This window comes from Eleutherodactylus coqui, chromosome 10 (assembly GCF_035609145.1).
Source record: "Eleutherodactylus coqui strain aEleCoq1 chromosome 10, aEleCoq1.hap1, whole genome shotgun sequence".
Taxonomy (NCBI): domain Eukaryota; kingdom Metazoa; phylum Chordata; class Amphibia; order Anura; family Eleutherodactylidae; genus Eleutherodactylus; species Eleutherodactylus coqui.
This window is the reverse complement of record NC_089846.1, coordinates 61072505-61085506: the sequence shown is the minus strand read 5'-3', so window position 1 is coordinate 61085506 and position 13002 is coordinate 61072505. Positions and strand designations below refer to the sequence as shown.

At 46.8% G+C, this 13002-nt stretch overlaps 1 protein-coding gene across 5 annotated transcripts in view; it reads right to left on the bottom strand.

Moving 5' to 3' along the window:
• Positions 1–13002, bottom strand: part of CCDC9 (coiled-coil domain containing 9) — a 65407-nt gene that overhangs the window by 18470 nt on the left and 33935 nt on the right. For 4 of the 5 annotated variants that reach the window (XM_066581132.1, XM_066581135.1, XM_066581134.1 and 1 more), the window contains exon 13: positions 10404–10562. In XM_066581132.1, the coding sequence (XP_066437229.1) occupies positions 10404–10562 (159 nt within the window). Of the gene's footprint in view, positions 1–8139; positions 8241–10403; positions 10563–13002 lie in introns of those variants that run through there. The other variant, XM_066581137.1, reaches the window with a different exon arrangement.

Below are 13002 nucleotides of genomic sequence, written 5' to 3'. Positions count from 1 at the left end.
TCCAAAATGGCGCCGGACCATGTGCGCCCCAAGCCCCTGCAACCCAGCGGAGGCAGCGGAGAGACAAGCGGAGCGGAGGAGGCGGGAGCGCTGGCACCACTAGCACCACCAGGGACAGCTAAGTACCGGGAAATCCCGGAAGCGGGCTCTGGGACTGACAGGGGGGATGATAGAGCTCCCCTGGGGACTGCTCCTACAACCGAGGGGGACCCTGAGCACCCATCCCAGCATAACAAGGCACCGCAGGAGGCAGACAATGAGCCTCTAGAGGGACACACATGCTCCCAAGATAAGGGAATGCATGCAGCCCACACATTTAATGAGAGCCCTGAGTACAGCAGGGGCCCTGCTCAGCCTCAGTTACAAGCAGAGTATTACAGCCAGCCACAAAGACGCAGGGGGGACACAGGGGTAAAGCAGCCGATACAGCACCTAAGCACTCCAGTGGACACTCATACTTTGCCAGGTGGGAGTGGTAGTCGCCCACAACAAACACGCAGGAGCAGTGCCACGACAATTAAAAATACACCAGCCCGTCCGGCGTCCCCGTACGATTCCTCTACTGATGATGACTGGAACTGGAAGGAGCATTTGAGATCTCTCCCGACAAAAAGGGACTTCCAGAGGCTGGAGGCCTCACACAAAGAGGCACTCTCCCTTTTACACCAAGAGCTTAAGCACGTGGGGAACCGCGTAAACGCAGTGGAAGAGACCCAGGAAAAAGTCCTCTCTACTCTAGAAACACACAGCCAGTAATTAATGCGCAGGCCCTGCAAATGGCAGACATATTGGCACATATCGATGATCTTGAGAACCGCCAAAGGCGTAACAACCTACGGCTGAGGGGCCTATCCGAGGAGGTGACACCCTCCCAACTGGAGGACTGGGCCTGCAATTTCTTCAGCTCATTACTAAATCGTAGCCCTGATCAGCCAGTTGTAATTGACCGCATAGACAGGACTCTAGGCCCCAAACCAGACGACCCCAGTAGGCCGCGAGACGTTGTATGCCGCATTCACTATTTCAAAGAAAAAGAAGCCATCATGCAATGCGCCCGCGATAGAAAGGAAGCCCTAACTCACAACGGTGCTCCTATTGCAATCTACGCAGACCTAGCAAGACGCACCCTGCAACTTCGCAGAGCGGTGCGTCCCTTGCTAGATGCCCTAAAAGCTAACAAAATCCTGTACCGGTGGGGATACCCCTTTCAGCTCACGGCCTCCAGGAATGGCAAAACAGGAACTTTTAGATCCCCGGCTGACCTCCCCAAATTTCTAGGTGCCCTGGAACTCCCAATGGTGGCATTGCCGGATTGGCCCCACCTACCATCGCTGCCCATTTCTGGACCCAGGGACACCTGGCACGAGGTGGGCTCCCGAGGCCCTGGAGCAAGAAACCGCACCAGCAGACCACAACGCTGAGTATAGTATATCCAAGGAAGCTGGACTTTCGCGACCTGCTGCGAACTGTCGGGTCCTGCTTTGCAGCGCCGTCTGGACACGCCTACAGCGCAGAATATGCACGGTCATCGACCAGTAGATTGTAGCATTTACTGAATGCCTGATGACCGGTTACACACATTGCTATGTTACTACTGCTATTATGTTTTATTGTTATCAGAGTTGCTTGAGAATGCGAACCTTATGCCTGAACGAAAGGTTGGTTGGCGGGGGTGGCGGGAGGCCTGGACCATTTAGGTATCGGTAACTTCTCCTCCCTACTGGGTTGACGTCACAACAGTGACGTCTATAGCTGACCGAAGGTTGGCTTCCCGCTAATTAGATTGGGAATGTCTGTCCCAGTCGACAGAATGTTTTTTTTCTGTCACCTCACTCTGTATTTCCCTGACCCTTCCCCTCTGTTACTCTCCTCTCTGTTCTTTCCCTGCCCTTCACTCTGGTCCCGTTTTCCATGGGCAACATCGGCGCCACTCTTAACAGACAATGCACCACCATGACGAACCTATCCTTTTGCACATATAACGTCAGAGGTATGAACGCCCCGGCCAAGAGAGGCCAAATCCTGGCCCACATGAATAAAAAAAAGATCATGATAGCTATGCTACAGGAGACCCATTATAGAAAAGATCACACCCCTAAGAGTAACAATAAACACTACACGAGCTGGTACCACAGCACACATCCAGATAAGAAAATCTGCGGAACATCCATTGCAATCCATAAGAACCTACCCCATAGAGTCCTTACTTCCCGAGTGGATGCTGAAGGCAGATACATCTTTCTGAGACTTGACCTAGGAAGCCGTATAATAACGGTGGCTAACGTCTATTTTCCCAACACAGGTCAGATCGCCTACGGATTTCGGGTGCTGGGGGAACTGGACCAATTCGCAGCGGGTTCATACATAGTACTGGGCGGCGACTTCAATCTTGTCTGGGACCCGGCTCTGGATACATCTACGGGTAAGTCCAGTCTCTCCCTGGTAGCCCTGCGTAGGTTGCGGAGACGATTAGCAGAGCTTAAGCTCGTTGATCTTTGGAGAACGCTCCACCCGGAGATCAGGGACTTTAGCCATCACTCCATTGCCCATAATAGTTATGGACGTTTGGATTACCTATTTGTTTCCCACGGTCTTCTGGACTGGAATCCCAGGTGCTCTATAGGCAATTTCATCTGGTCGGACCACGCGCCAGTCTATGGGGCCCTATTGGGGGGTGAGACGATAAGGGGACTAAACACTTGGAGACTAAATGATAACCTCCTGGCGGACCCTTGCTGCCTACAGGAGGTTAGGCAAACAATTGAATCTTTTATAGAAACCCATAAAACGGATACAACTTCCCCAACCATCCAATGGGAAGCCTTGAAATGTGTCCTGAGGGGAGTTTTTATCTCCCACGGGACAAGGCTTAAGAAAGATAGGGTAGCCAAACTGGCGAATTTGATATCCCAGCTGGAAAAAGCAGAACAGGCCAACAAGTCTAGCGCCTCACCATCTTTAAAAGCGGAGATATCAACGCTACGCCAACAAATTCTGGGAATTATGGACCAGACCTATTTACATCTGAGAGATAGAGTGAAAGGGGGATACTATGAGTTTAGCAACAAATGCAGTTCTTGGCTGGCTAAAGCGCTAAACCCACGGGAGAGTCAGGCACACATTTTCGCAATGAACTCGGCAAACAAGGGAAAGGTCCACGCAACAAGCGACATCCTGGAATGCTTCAGGGAATATTATGGCGAGTTATATAACATAGAGGGGGCAACTGAAACAACCACGATAGACCACTACTTGCAAAAACACGCGCCAACAACGATCCCAGTAGAAAGTCAAGAACTACTAGAGGAAGACATGCTGGATCAAGAAATACTCGCAGAAATCCAAAATCTGAAAATAGGGAAGAGCCCGGGGCCAGATGGCTTCACACCTAGGTTTTACAAGGCATGTGGGGACTTGGTAGTCCCACTCCTGGGCAGGGCCTTTAACGCAGTTTCTGAAAGGTGCCCCTTCCCGAACCAGGCCCTGCAAGCGATCATTACAGTTATACCAAAACCGGGTAAAGATCCCATGTCCTGCGGGAACTACCGCCCAATTTCTTTATTAAACGTTGACACCAAAATATTCGCTAAAACGATTGCCGCGCGTCTGCGTCCTATTGTCCCCGGGCTAGTTCATAGAGATCAGGTGGGATTCGTGGCAGGACGAGAAGCTAGGGACAACACGATTCGGACCCTGTCACTGTTGGGGAGAGCACAAGAGGAAAATATCCCTCTCTGCCTCCTCTCGGTAGACGCCGAAAAAGCTTTCGACCGCGTAAATTGGAGGTTCCTGGAAGCCACGTTAAGGAAGGTCGGGCTTGGCAATAGGATGATTAGTTGGGTAATGGCCCTCTACAACAACCCCACAGCACAAATACGCGTCAATGGGAAGCTCTCCAACCCAATTAATATAAAGAACGGAACGCGACAGGGATGTCCGCTGTCCCCGACATTATACGCCCTGGTTATGGAATCGCTGGCGAACGCCCTGAGGGAGAATAAGGAAATACAAGGCTATAAAACAGCCAAGCAAGAGCACAAAGTCGCCTTGTTTGCTGACGATCTATTAGTATACATCACCAATCCTAACCGGGCATTACCCGCCATCCTCCAGGAGTTTGATAGATACAGCCAGGTCAGCAACTTTAAGATTAATCTAAAAAAATCAGATATACTAAACATTACAATCCCGACGTCGGAAATCACGCGTCTTAAAGGCTTGTTCCCCCTGAGTTGGCGAGAAGACAGTATTAAATACTTGGGAGTGACACTCCCTACGGACCCCGGAAAAATCTACGACCTAAATTATGAACCCATATACTCCGCCATGACAAAAGACTTCGAGAGATGAGACCGAAGACGCTCTCATGGTTTGGCAGGATTAGCGCCATTAAAATGAACTCCCTCCCTAAACTCTTGTACTTATACCAAACATTACCCATTCAAGTTCCGCGGAACTTCTTTGTAAAATTACAAAAGGCTGTGACGCACTTCGTATGGGGGGGAACTAAACCACGCCTAAGCCGCAGACTACTGACCCAACCAAAGAAGAGAGGAGGAGCAGGATTACCGGACTTGCTCCTCTATTATAGAGCCGCCATCTGCAAGACTGTTCTGGACTTGGTGCGGGAGGGGACCACTAAAAGATGGGTTGAACTGGAACAAGAGGTAGCGGGGGGTAGGATCCGAGGACTCTTCTGGCTACGGGACGGGTTAGGTAGGAGGGGTATCAGAGTCTCTCCTTTTATAAGCTCCCTACTGAAAACGTGGGATGGCTTCGCGCTACGGAATGGCCTGGTGAGGGTTCCTGGACCCTGGACACCGCTGAGGGGGAACCCGGACTTCCCCCAGGGGGATACAGGACTGCCTCTACTAAACGGGCTGGGCACAGAGTTTCCCAGGGTTAAAGACGTGGTGACCGGGGAGGGTCTCCTGTCATTGGACACTCTACTGGGGGGTACGGGACAGGTGACAGGCGCGTGGTTCCAACACCACCAGATTGGCCATTATGTACGAGCCCTGGGCCCGATCACAGAACTGACAGCACCTGACACACCCTTTGAAAGTATGTGCGGGGGGCCTCGGGTGACAGGAGGTGGGATCTCCGCGGCCTATGGCTTGCTGGTGGCCGGGGAGGGACTGGACCCTGGGGGTAGCTTTAAAAGGGCGTGGGAAAAAGAGTTGGGAAGGGAAATGGCCGAGGAGGAATGGACCAAGGCTATTTGTCTGACCCACGTCACTTGGGAGCCCTGGTTAACATTCCGCAACACCCCAGGGTTTGGACAATGGCTGGTGAGTGGAGTTGTGCCTAACTAATTCTATGCTTTAAGGGCTGAGCCATGGAAGGGGGACCAAAAATCATCCCCCCCTCTCTCCCCTCCCCTCTATTTTCTCCTTACTTCACCTCTATTCAGCTAAGCCCTCTTGCCCCCCCTAAAATTTTTTTTTTTTTTTTTTTTTTTTTTTCTTCCTTCCTCTCCCTTATCTTTTATGTTTTCCTTCTCTCATCTTCTTTTTTCTCTTATACTTAAACCTTACAATGTTACAAGTGCTACAAGTTATAGCACCATTCATAGTTTATATTAAACGTTTATCTATAGTAATTGATGGGGATGGGTGGGCGGGGGGTTTTATGGGTTAAGTGTTTTACTGTAAGCAAAGGTTACTGGCAAGGGTTATGTCGCGATACAGCAAGCAGCCATAAGGGATAGGCCCGGCGATTCCCCCAGGCCTAAGTAAGGAGTTAACTGCGACTTTGTTAAACATGAAAAAGTTTTGCTTAACGTTTGTACTGCAAAAAACCACAATAAAATATATTTTGAAAAAAAAAATTGAAAGATGTACAGCAGTTGCATCAGCTCAGAACTGCCAGAAACCAGTGGGACCCAGGTACACCCATCTACTGTTCGGATAAGTATGGCCTGAAGTGGCCTTCATGGAAGAATTGTGGTTAAAAAGCCATTCCTTCGACGTAGAAACAAGACCAAGCGACTCAACTATGTACGAAAACATAAGAACTGGGGTACAGAACAATGTCAGCAGGTGCTGTGGACTGATGAGTCAAAAAGTGAAATATTTGTCTGTAGCAGAAGGCAGTTTGTTCATTGAAGGGCTGGAGAGCGGTACAATAATGAGTGTCTGCAGGCAGCAGTGAAGTATCGTGGAGAGCGGTACAATAATGAGTGTCTGCAGGCAGAAGTGTAGTATCGTGGAGAGCGGTACAATAATGAGTGTCTGCAGGCAGCAGTGAAGCACAGTGGAGAGCGGTACAATAATGAGTGTCTGCAGGCAGAAGTGTAGTATCGTGGAGAGCGGTACAATAATGAGTGTCTGCAGGCAGCAGTGAAGTATCGTGGAGAGCGGTACAATAATGAGTGTCTGCAGGCAGCAGTGAAGTATCGTGGAGGGCTCTTGCAAGTTTGGGGCTGCATTTCAGCAAATGAGGATTTGGTCACGACATCACTGCAAAGGGAGACGACAGTGGGTGTCAAAGGCAGTACACATAATGGGCACCATAAAGAACAAATGCCCTTCAGCCAAGAGTCTGGAAATACTTCCACCTGTCTCTGGATGACAGACAACAAAAAACTTGGAACTGTTCTAGTTCCGCCCCCTTCTATGCGTCATCGTGTAGCTCCGCCCCGTCACGTGTGTCGATTCCAGCCAATCAGGAGGCTGGAATCGGCACGCATCATGGGGCGGAGCTACGCGATGACGCGTAGAAGGGGCGGAGCCAGAACGCCGCTGCTGCCGAGCCGAAGGCAGAAGACCCTTCTGCACAAGCGCGTCTAATCGGGCGATTAGACACTGAAGTTAGACGGAGCCATGGAGACGGGGACGCCAGCGCAGGGAAGGTAAGTGAATAACTTCTGTATGGCTCATATTTAATGCACGATGTATATTACAAAGTGCATTAATATGGCCATACAGAAGTGCTGAACCCCACTTGCTTTCGCGAGACAACCCCTTTAACAGACCACCAGTAGAAAAGATCGTCTGATGAGGGCCTCCTCAGCCTGGTGGCCTTGTGTGCCCTCATGCATCCACTGGTCCTAACACCTCCTAACAGTCTGGTCAAAACAACCCTGGTGACGGCAATTTGTCAATAAAACCATCCAGTTTTTCACATCCCAATAATGCGCCCCTCTCAGACTCTGGTAATGGGGTGAAATCTCATCTCTGCGTCGTAGAGGCATCTAGTGGTCAACAAGCTCTACACAAGCGGAAAAAGAGGTCCACTACACACAAGGAGCCTCTGAGAGACTTTTTATAGGCCAAGGGGGAACCACTTTTAGGGCCGCAGGTGACAAGACCGTTCATCTAATCACCACAACTCTCATCATTTGCATATCTGTCTGAGATGTAACTGCATGCCGAGTTTTTTAGCAAAATGACAACTCCTTCTAGGGGCTTCATTTTGCTTTGTTTTTTTTAACAAAGAGTGTACATGTATTTAAAATGCTGCTCCCGTTCTTTTCTTCTACCAGTGCAGAGCCCCTATCTGCACAGTAGAATTGTATAGCCTACGGACAGGTCTCTCCATAGTAATGGTCGGCAGTCAGGTGACCCCTGGTGTTCACCACACACTGATCAGGTATCTAATAGATCAATAATAGATTACTGAGGAGCAGAATTCATACATTAGTACAAACTGTGAGAGTAAAACCCCTTCTGCATGCAGTAAACAACAAATAGGCTAATGCTCACCTCTCTCCACTCCCGCTGTATCCCGCACCACCCCTCCAGGGCTTCCCTCTGACATCACCGTTACAGGCTTCCCCAGCCTGTTTACGAGACATCACAGGCACTGTAGCCAAAAACAGAGCTCAGCACTCCATTGTGATACCCTGTAAACTGGGCGGGACTGCAGCCTATAAACAAACAAGACGCGGAGGACTGAGCATCGGTGGAGGACACAGCGGGAACAAGAAAAGGTAAGCATAAGATTTTTTTGTTATTTTACTGCATGCAGAATAGGTTTTACCAATAAGCTATGACTTGGACAACCTTGTTAAGAACTATCTTCAACGTTAAGAAGAACCAGGAGTCCTGGAAGTGATGATATAGCGCCACAGAGCCCTGATTTTACATCATTCAATCTGGGATTGCATGAACAGTCGAAAGGATTTGAGCAAGCTACCTCCTCAGAAGTTCTGTGGTTAGTTCTCGAAGATGTCTGGAACCACCTCCCTGCCATGTTCCTTCAAAAACTGTGTGCAAGTGTATCTAGAAGAATTGATGCTGTTTTGAAGACAAAGTTTGGTCACATCAAATATTGATTTGATTTGCATTTCATTAATTAACAAAAAACTATAAAATCTTCAATTTTTGAAAACATTTTTACTTTGCAGTATTTTTTCTACACCTACCTAAAACTTTTGCACAGTACTATATATTTGCTGGCACTGCTACTTGGCTTGCACTCATCTATGGGTACCTAATTTAGGAATAACTGCAAAGTGGCCCCCTACTATATAGATACTATGTGGCCCTAGTGTGATAACAGTCCGCTATGAGCACCTCTGGGCAGTTTCGCGGATAACATGATTGTCATGGTTACAAGTATGGTCAGTAGAATAATAAGAGATGGACATAGAAGCAAAAAACATGCTACCTCAGTTGTTTCTGCACTTCTATGATTTAGCGCCCTGAATGGCAAAGCTGCCCAGAAACTAACCCTAGTATATGACATCACAGAGACCTCCCTATAAATATTTCCACGGACAGTTGGGTTTACTGCCCGCGTACAGTTGCTTTATAGTCAACACTTTGTGCTGAACGGCTATAAAAATACTAAAACTTTTATATCTCTTCTATATATACACAATTGTGCTTTTATAGTTCTACTGTTCTATTACAGAGACGACCGTCTCCATATGGCAAATCTGCTAATGATGCTGCTTTACAGTAAGAAGATACATAATAACCAATTAGCCGCCAGTGATGTCTATAGGAAGAACATAATAACTGTAATCCGCGCTAGGAGAAAAAAGTAACAATGTGTAAGGCTGTCTTATGTACCGGCACAGAAAGGCACACATGGCATTTAATGTTTTTGGCTAGAAATCAGCATTTCTGTCCTCCCAGCATGATCAAGGGGCTGAATCACTTACTTCTGGAGAATAAAACAAGAAAAGATGAATCACAAGGAAGATTAGCTGCCAAGGATTTTATGTGTAGAGTGAGCTAAAGGGCAAGCATGCTGCTTCTGCCACAATTTGGGTCAATAGCAAAAGAATTGTATCTATATACATATGAATGGCCACTTTATTATAGCCCCTGGCCCTTTCACGATTGGACATTGCTTGCATGGAGATCAGACCCGTGACCCCAGAGTACAACATAAAATCAAGTGACAAGTTTTCCTTGGTCCGTTTTTATGGTGAATCGATGGGAAAATCCAGCGATCTGAGCGACTTCCAATAAGGTTTGGTCATCGGTCCTAGACTAGCCGGGGCCACACTGCCAAACACGTGAAGAGTATACAGAGAATGGTGTGATCGGGAAAAAATGGCCAGCGACAGGGGATCCTGTAGACGTAAACAACTCATCGACTTTAGAGGAGGATATCAGGAATCGTTCTAACGAAGAGGCGCTGCACAGTGTGGGAATACAATACAGTGCTTCAACTAACATAAACAGGCTGAACTAGATGGACATTGTCTTCATTCGGCCTTACATACTATGTTACTATATCCGAATGCACAACTTGTCATTCCATAGCACAGCTGAGCTATAACAGCAGATGACCAGTTCCAGCGCCTTTACTGTATAAGAGAAACGGAAAGGCGAGACTCCAGCGGGAAAAAGAGCACAAAAATTGGATCACTGAGCAGTGGAAATACATCGCCTGGCCGTGCTGATGCGAAAATCAGAATTAGGTGTAAGCAGCATGAATCGATGAACCCTTCCTGTCAGGTGACAATTCAGGTTTCTGGAGGTGGTGTAATGATGTGGAGGAATGGTTTCTTGGTACACCCTGGGCCCTCAGATATATGTTAATAGATGTTTGGACAGTAGAGCTTACCTATGTTCCGAAGGCCAAAGAAGGTCTAACAGTGTAGATGGGTGTCTATATAAAGTGGCCAATCAGTGTAGAAATGGATGTCATGTAATATGTTTAAGGTACAGTGGTCACAAGGAGTGGCTTCCAAACAAGCAAATCCCAATGGTATTATTTTGCACGACATGGGGTAAACCAAAATACTTCCTCTTCAATTTGCAAGTGCTTTGTAATGCAATGGGGCATGCAAGACTCTGTATGAAATCAGAGACATGCTGAGGTGTCTAGGGTTCCATAGACTTCTACTGGAGCCATATTATAGTGCCAAGTAATCTATACTTCACTCCCGGGCATGAAGTCTTTAACAAACACACACTTGTTAATATATTAGTAGAAGTTACCGTGTTTTGTTCTGCGCTCCACGTTTCCATCTGGGAGCCTCTCTAGTGGAGTTTCCTCTAGGCTTGTCTTGGTTTCAGTGGATTGCACAGACTCGGACTCCATATCAGGGGTTAAATTCTTCACCGCATCTATGGTTGGATTTTGGTTCTGAGCAGAGCCTATAAAATTACAAACAAAATGACTTATTACAGAATCCACATAGCACAAGATCTCATCCGCAGAAATAATGTCGGCAGTGAAAATGTGCATGCTAGAATATGTCCTTAAAGGGATCCAATACTTTATTATTAATCAGCCTTAAAGTGACCCGCAGGTCCCGGGATAAAAATTTGTCCTTAGACTGGAGGATCCCATCTGCCAATGTTGTCCTCCATCGTTGTTCCTCTGATCAGCTGGTTTGGGATCCTTTTTTCAGCCATCTAAGATGGCAGCTGTAATTTCCTAGCTACCTAATTCACTCTGTTTTCTGATTGGCCAGCGCTGAACATATGAGCAATACTGGCCAATTGGAGAGCAGGTACAGTGCATTGGTAATCTAACACTACCAATGCACTATGGAGATTAAGTAGTCTGAAGACTGGATGGACCCTCTCAGATGGCTGAAAATGGGACCCAGAACCAGTAGGTCGGAGGGGCACAGAAGACCAACAGCAGGTAGCATAACTTCCTCCTTCAGTACCAGGACAAGATTTTGTCTAAAAACCAGAGGGTCACTTTAAAAGGGACATAAATTCTCTTCCAGTTAACTGATAAATCTGCATACCCACTATGTACTAAAACATTGCAAATCACATAACAATATATTGCACCCACTTGGCAGTTACGGGGTGGAGGAGAGCCCTAGATATCAGGAGCATTTTCTTTCAGTGTTGGCCCTGAGCACTGCATGTGTAGAGTTCTCTAATGTACTTTGGTAAACTCAGTTCTGCTCAGCTGATTTCAGGGACTGTATATCCATCCTTATGGCTTGTCTGTATGGATGCAATATTGCATACGTTCAGTCCATGCATGCAGCAGTCCCTGAAAAATTAGGTCCACACTGTATGTTATACGAGATGTTAGTAAGACCCCATCGCCCATCTGCATGAAGTACATTATAGAAATGAGCCAATTCATATCTAGTACCATAGGTCACGGCCGAGGATTACTAAATAAAGGCTGTGGACACCTTTTTGGGGGTAATTTTTTTTTTCACTTAAATGCGTGTATTTTGGATTGACAATCAGTTTTGTAATAGGGTTTAATGAAAATTGTCGCACGGTTTGTCTTCTGCAGCTTCTACTTATCACTGTATAAGGTTTATATCTTTTTGTGATCATAAATTAGCAGATGCAGGAGAGAAAAGAGAATGGCTGAAATCCAAGCTGTCAGTCCAGCCTCACTGACAGATCTCCTATGGAGACTCAGAATGCATTGCCTACAGTGATATGTAGAAGCTGCAGAAGACAAACGGTGCAACATTTTTAATTAAACCGTATCACAAAAATGATGGTCAGACCAAAATACATGCATTTAAGTGAAAAAAATGACTCCCTTCCAAAGGTATCCACAGTCTGTAATGTCCTAAGGGCAGTGGGGAGTGATTAACAGTGATCACTGTAAAGGCTATGACAGATATGAAAACAAACCAGTGGCAGGACCACCATCAATTCTACTTTTATGTATGTATCTGGGACCCATGCCATAAAAGACTGTCGGGAAAACCCATTTTTAAAGAGAATTCCATCAAATTCTAAAAATTTAGAAGCGTTGCAAAGCTGGGTGACATCCCATGTAGGATCTTTATATACGGTTTATACTCCAGAGCTGCACTCACTATTCTGCTATTAGAGTCAGTGTTTACATATACTGTACATGCTGGGTGCCTGTATACGCTGCAGATGACCACTAACTCTCGAGCTGCACCTGGACTTGGTATTGTTTTACTTGGTAAGTCCGGGTACAGCCCAGCAATCTACATGTGGTTACTGCAGATCATCTGCAGTGTGTACCCCAACCCTATGACTCATTTTAGGCTTCTGTAGGCTTTACTTTGAATAGTTTCCCTACCTCCGCTCCAGGAGGGGTGTAAACTAGTGCTACAGTGTCTCACACAGCACACAGAGAAGATCCTGATATTATACAACAGTACTGAGCTGTGTGGATGTGAATCCAGCACTGGTGGCATAGAAACAATAGGAGCATGTATAGGTGTCTCTGCCTCTCTCTGCAAATGCTCCCCTCTTCTCTCCTCTCCATAGACTTCTGTGGTCAGCTGTAACCTGATCGCTCAGTGAAACTGATAATCCATCTTCTTTTCTTTCCCAATGAAGACTGATTTTACCAGTGAACTGAGAGAGGATGCAGAACACATGGAACCTACTAAGTGGACAAAGGCTGCCACTCCATTCATTTCAACACAGCCACCAAAGGTAGCTGAATGTTTGAACTCTGCTATCACCGGCACCCCACTGAAACGTATGTAGCAGCAGATGTGCTGACTAACTCTTCTATGAATGGGTCATCAATATTTAAATGCACATTAACTTTTCCAACTGTGCTTATATGATGCCAGTGTGATATTTAGCATTATTTACCTAAAATTATGTTTTTCTGCTG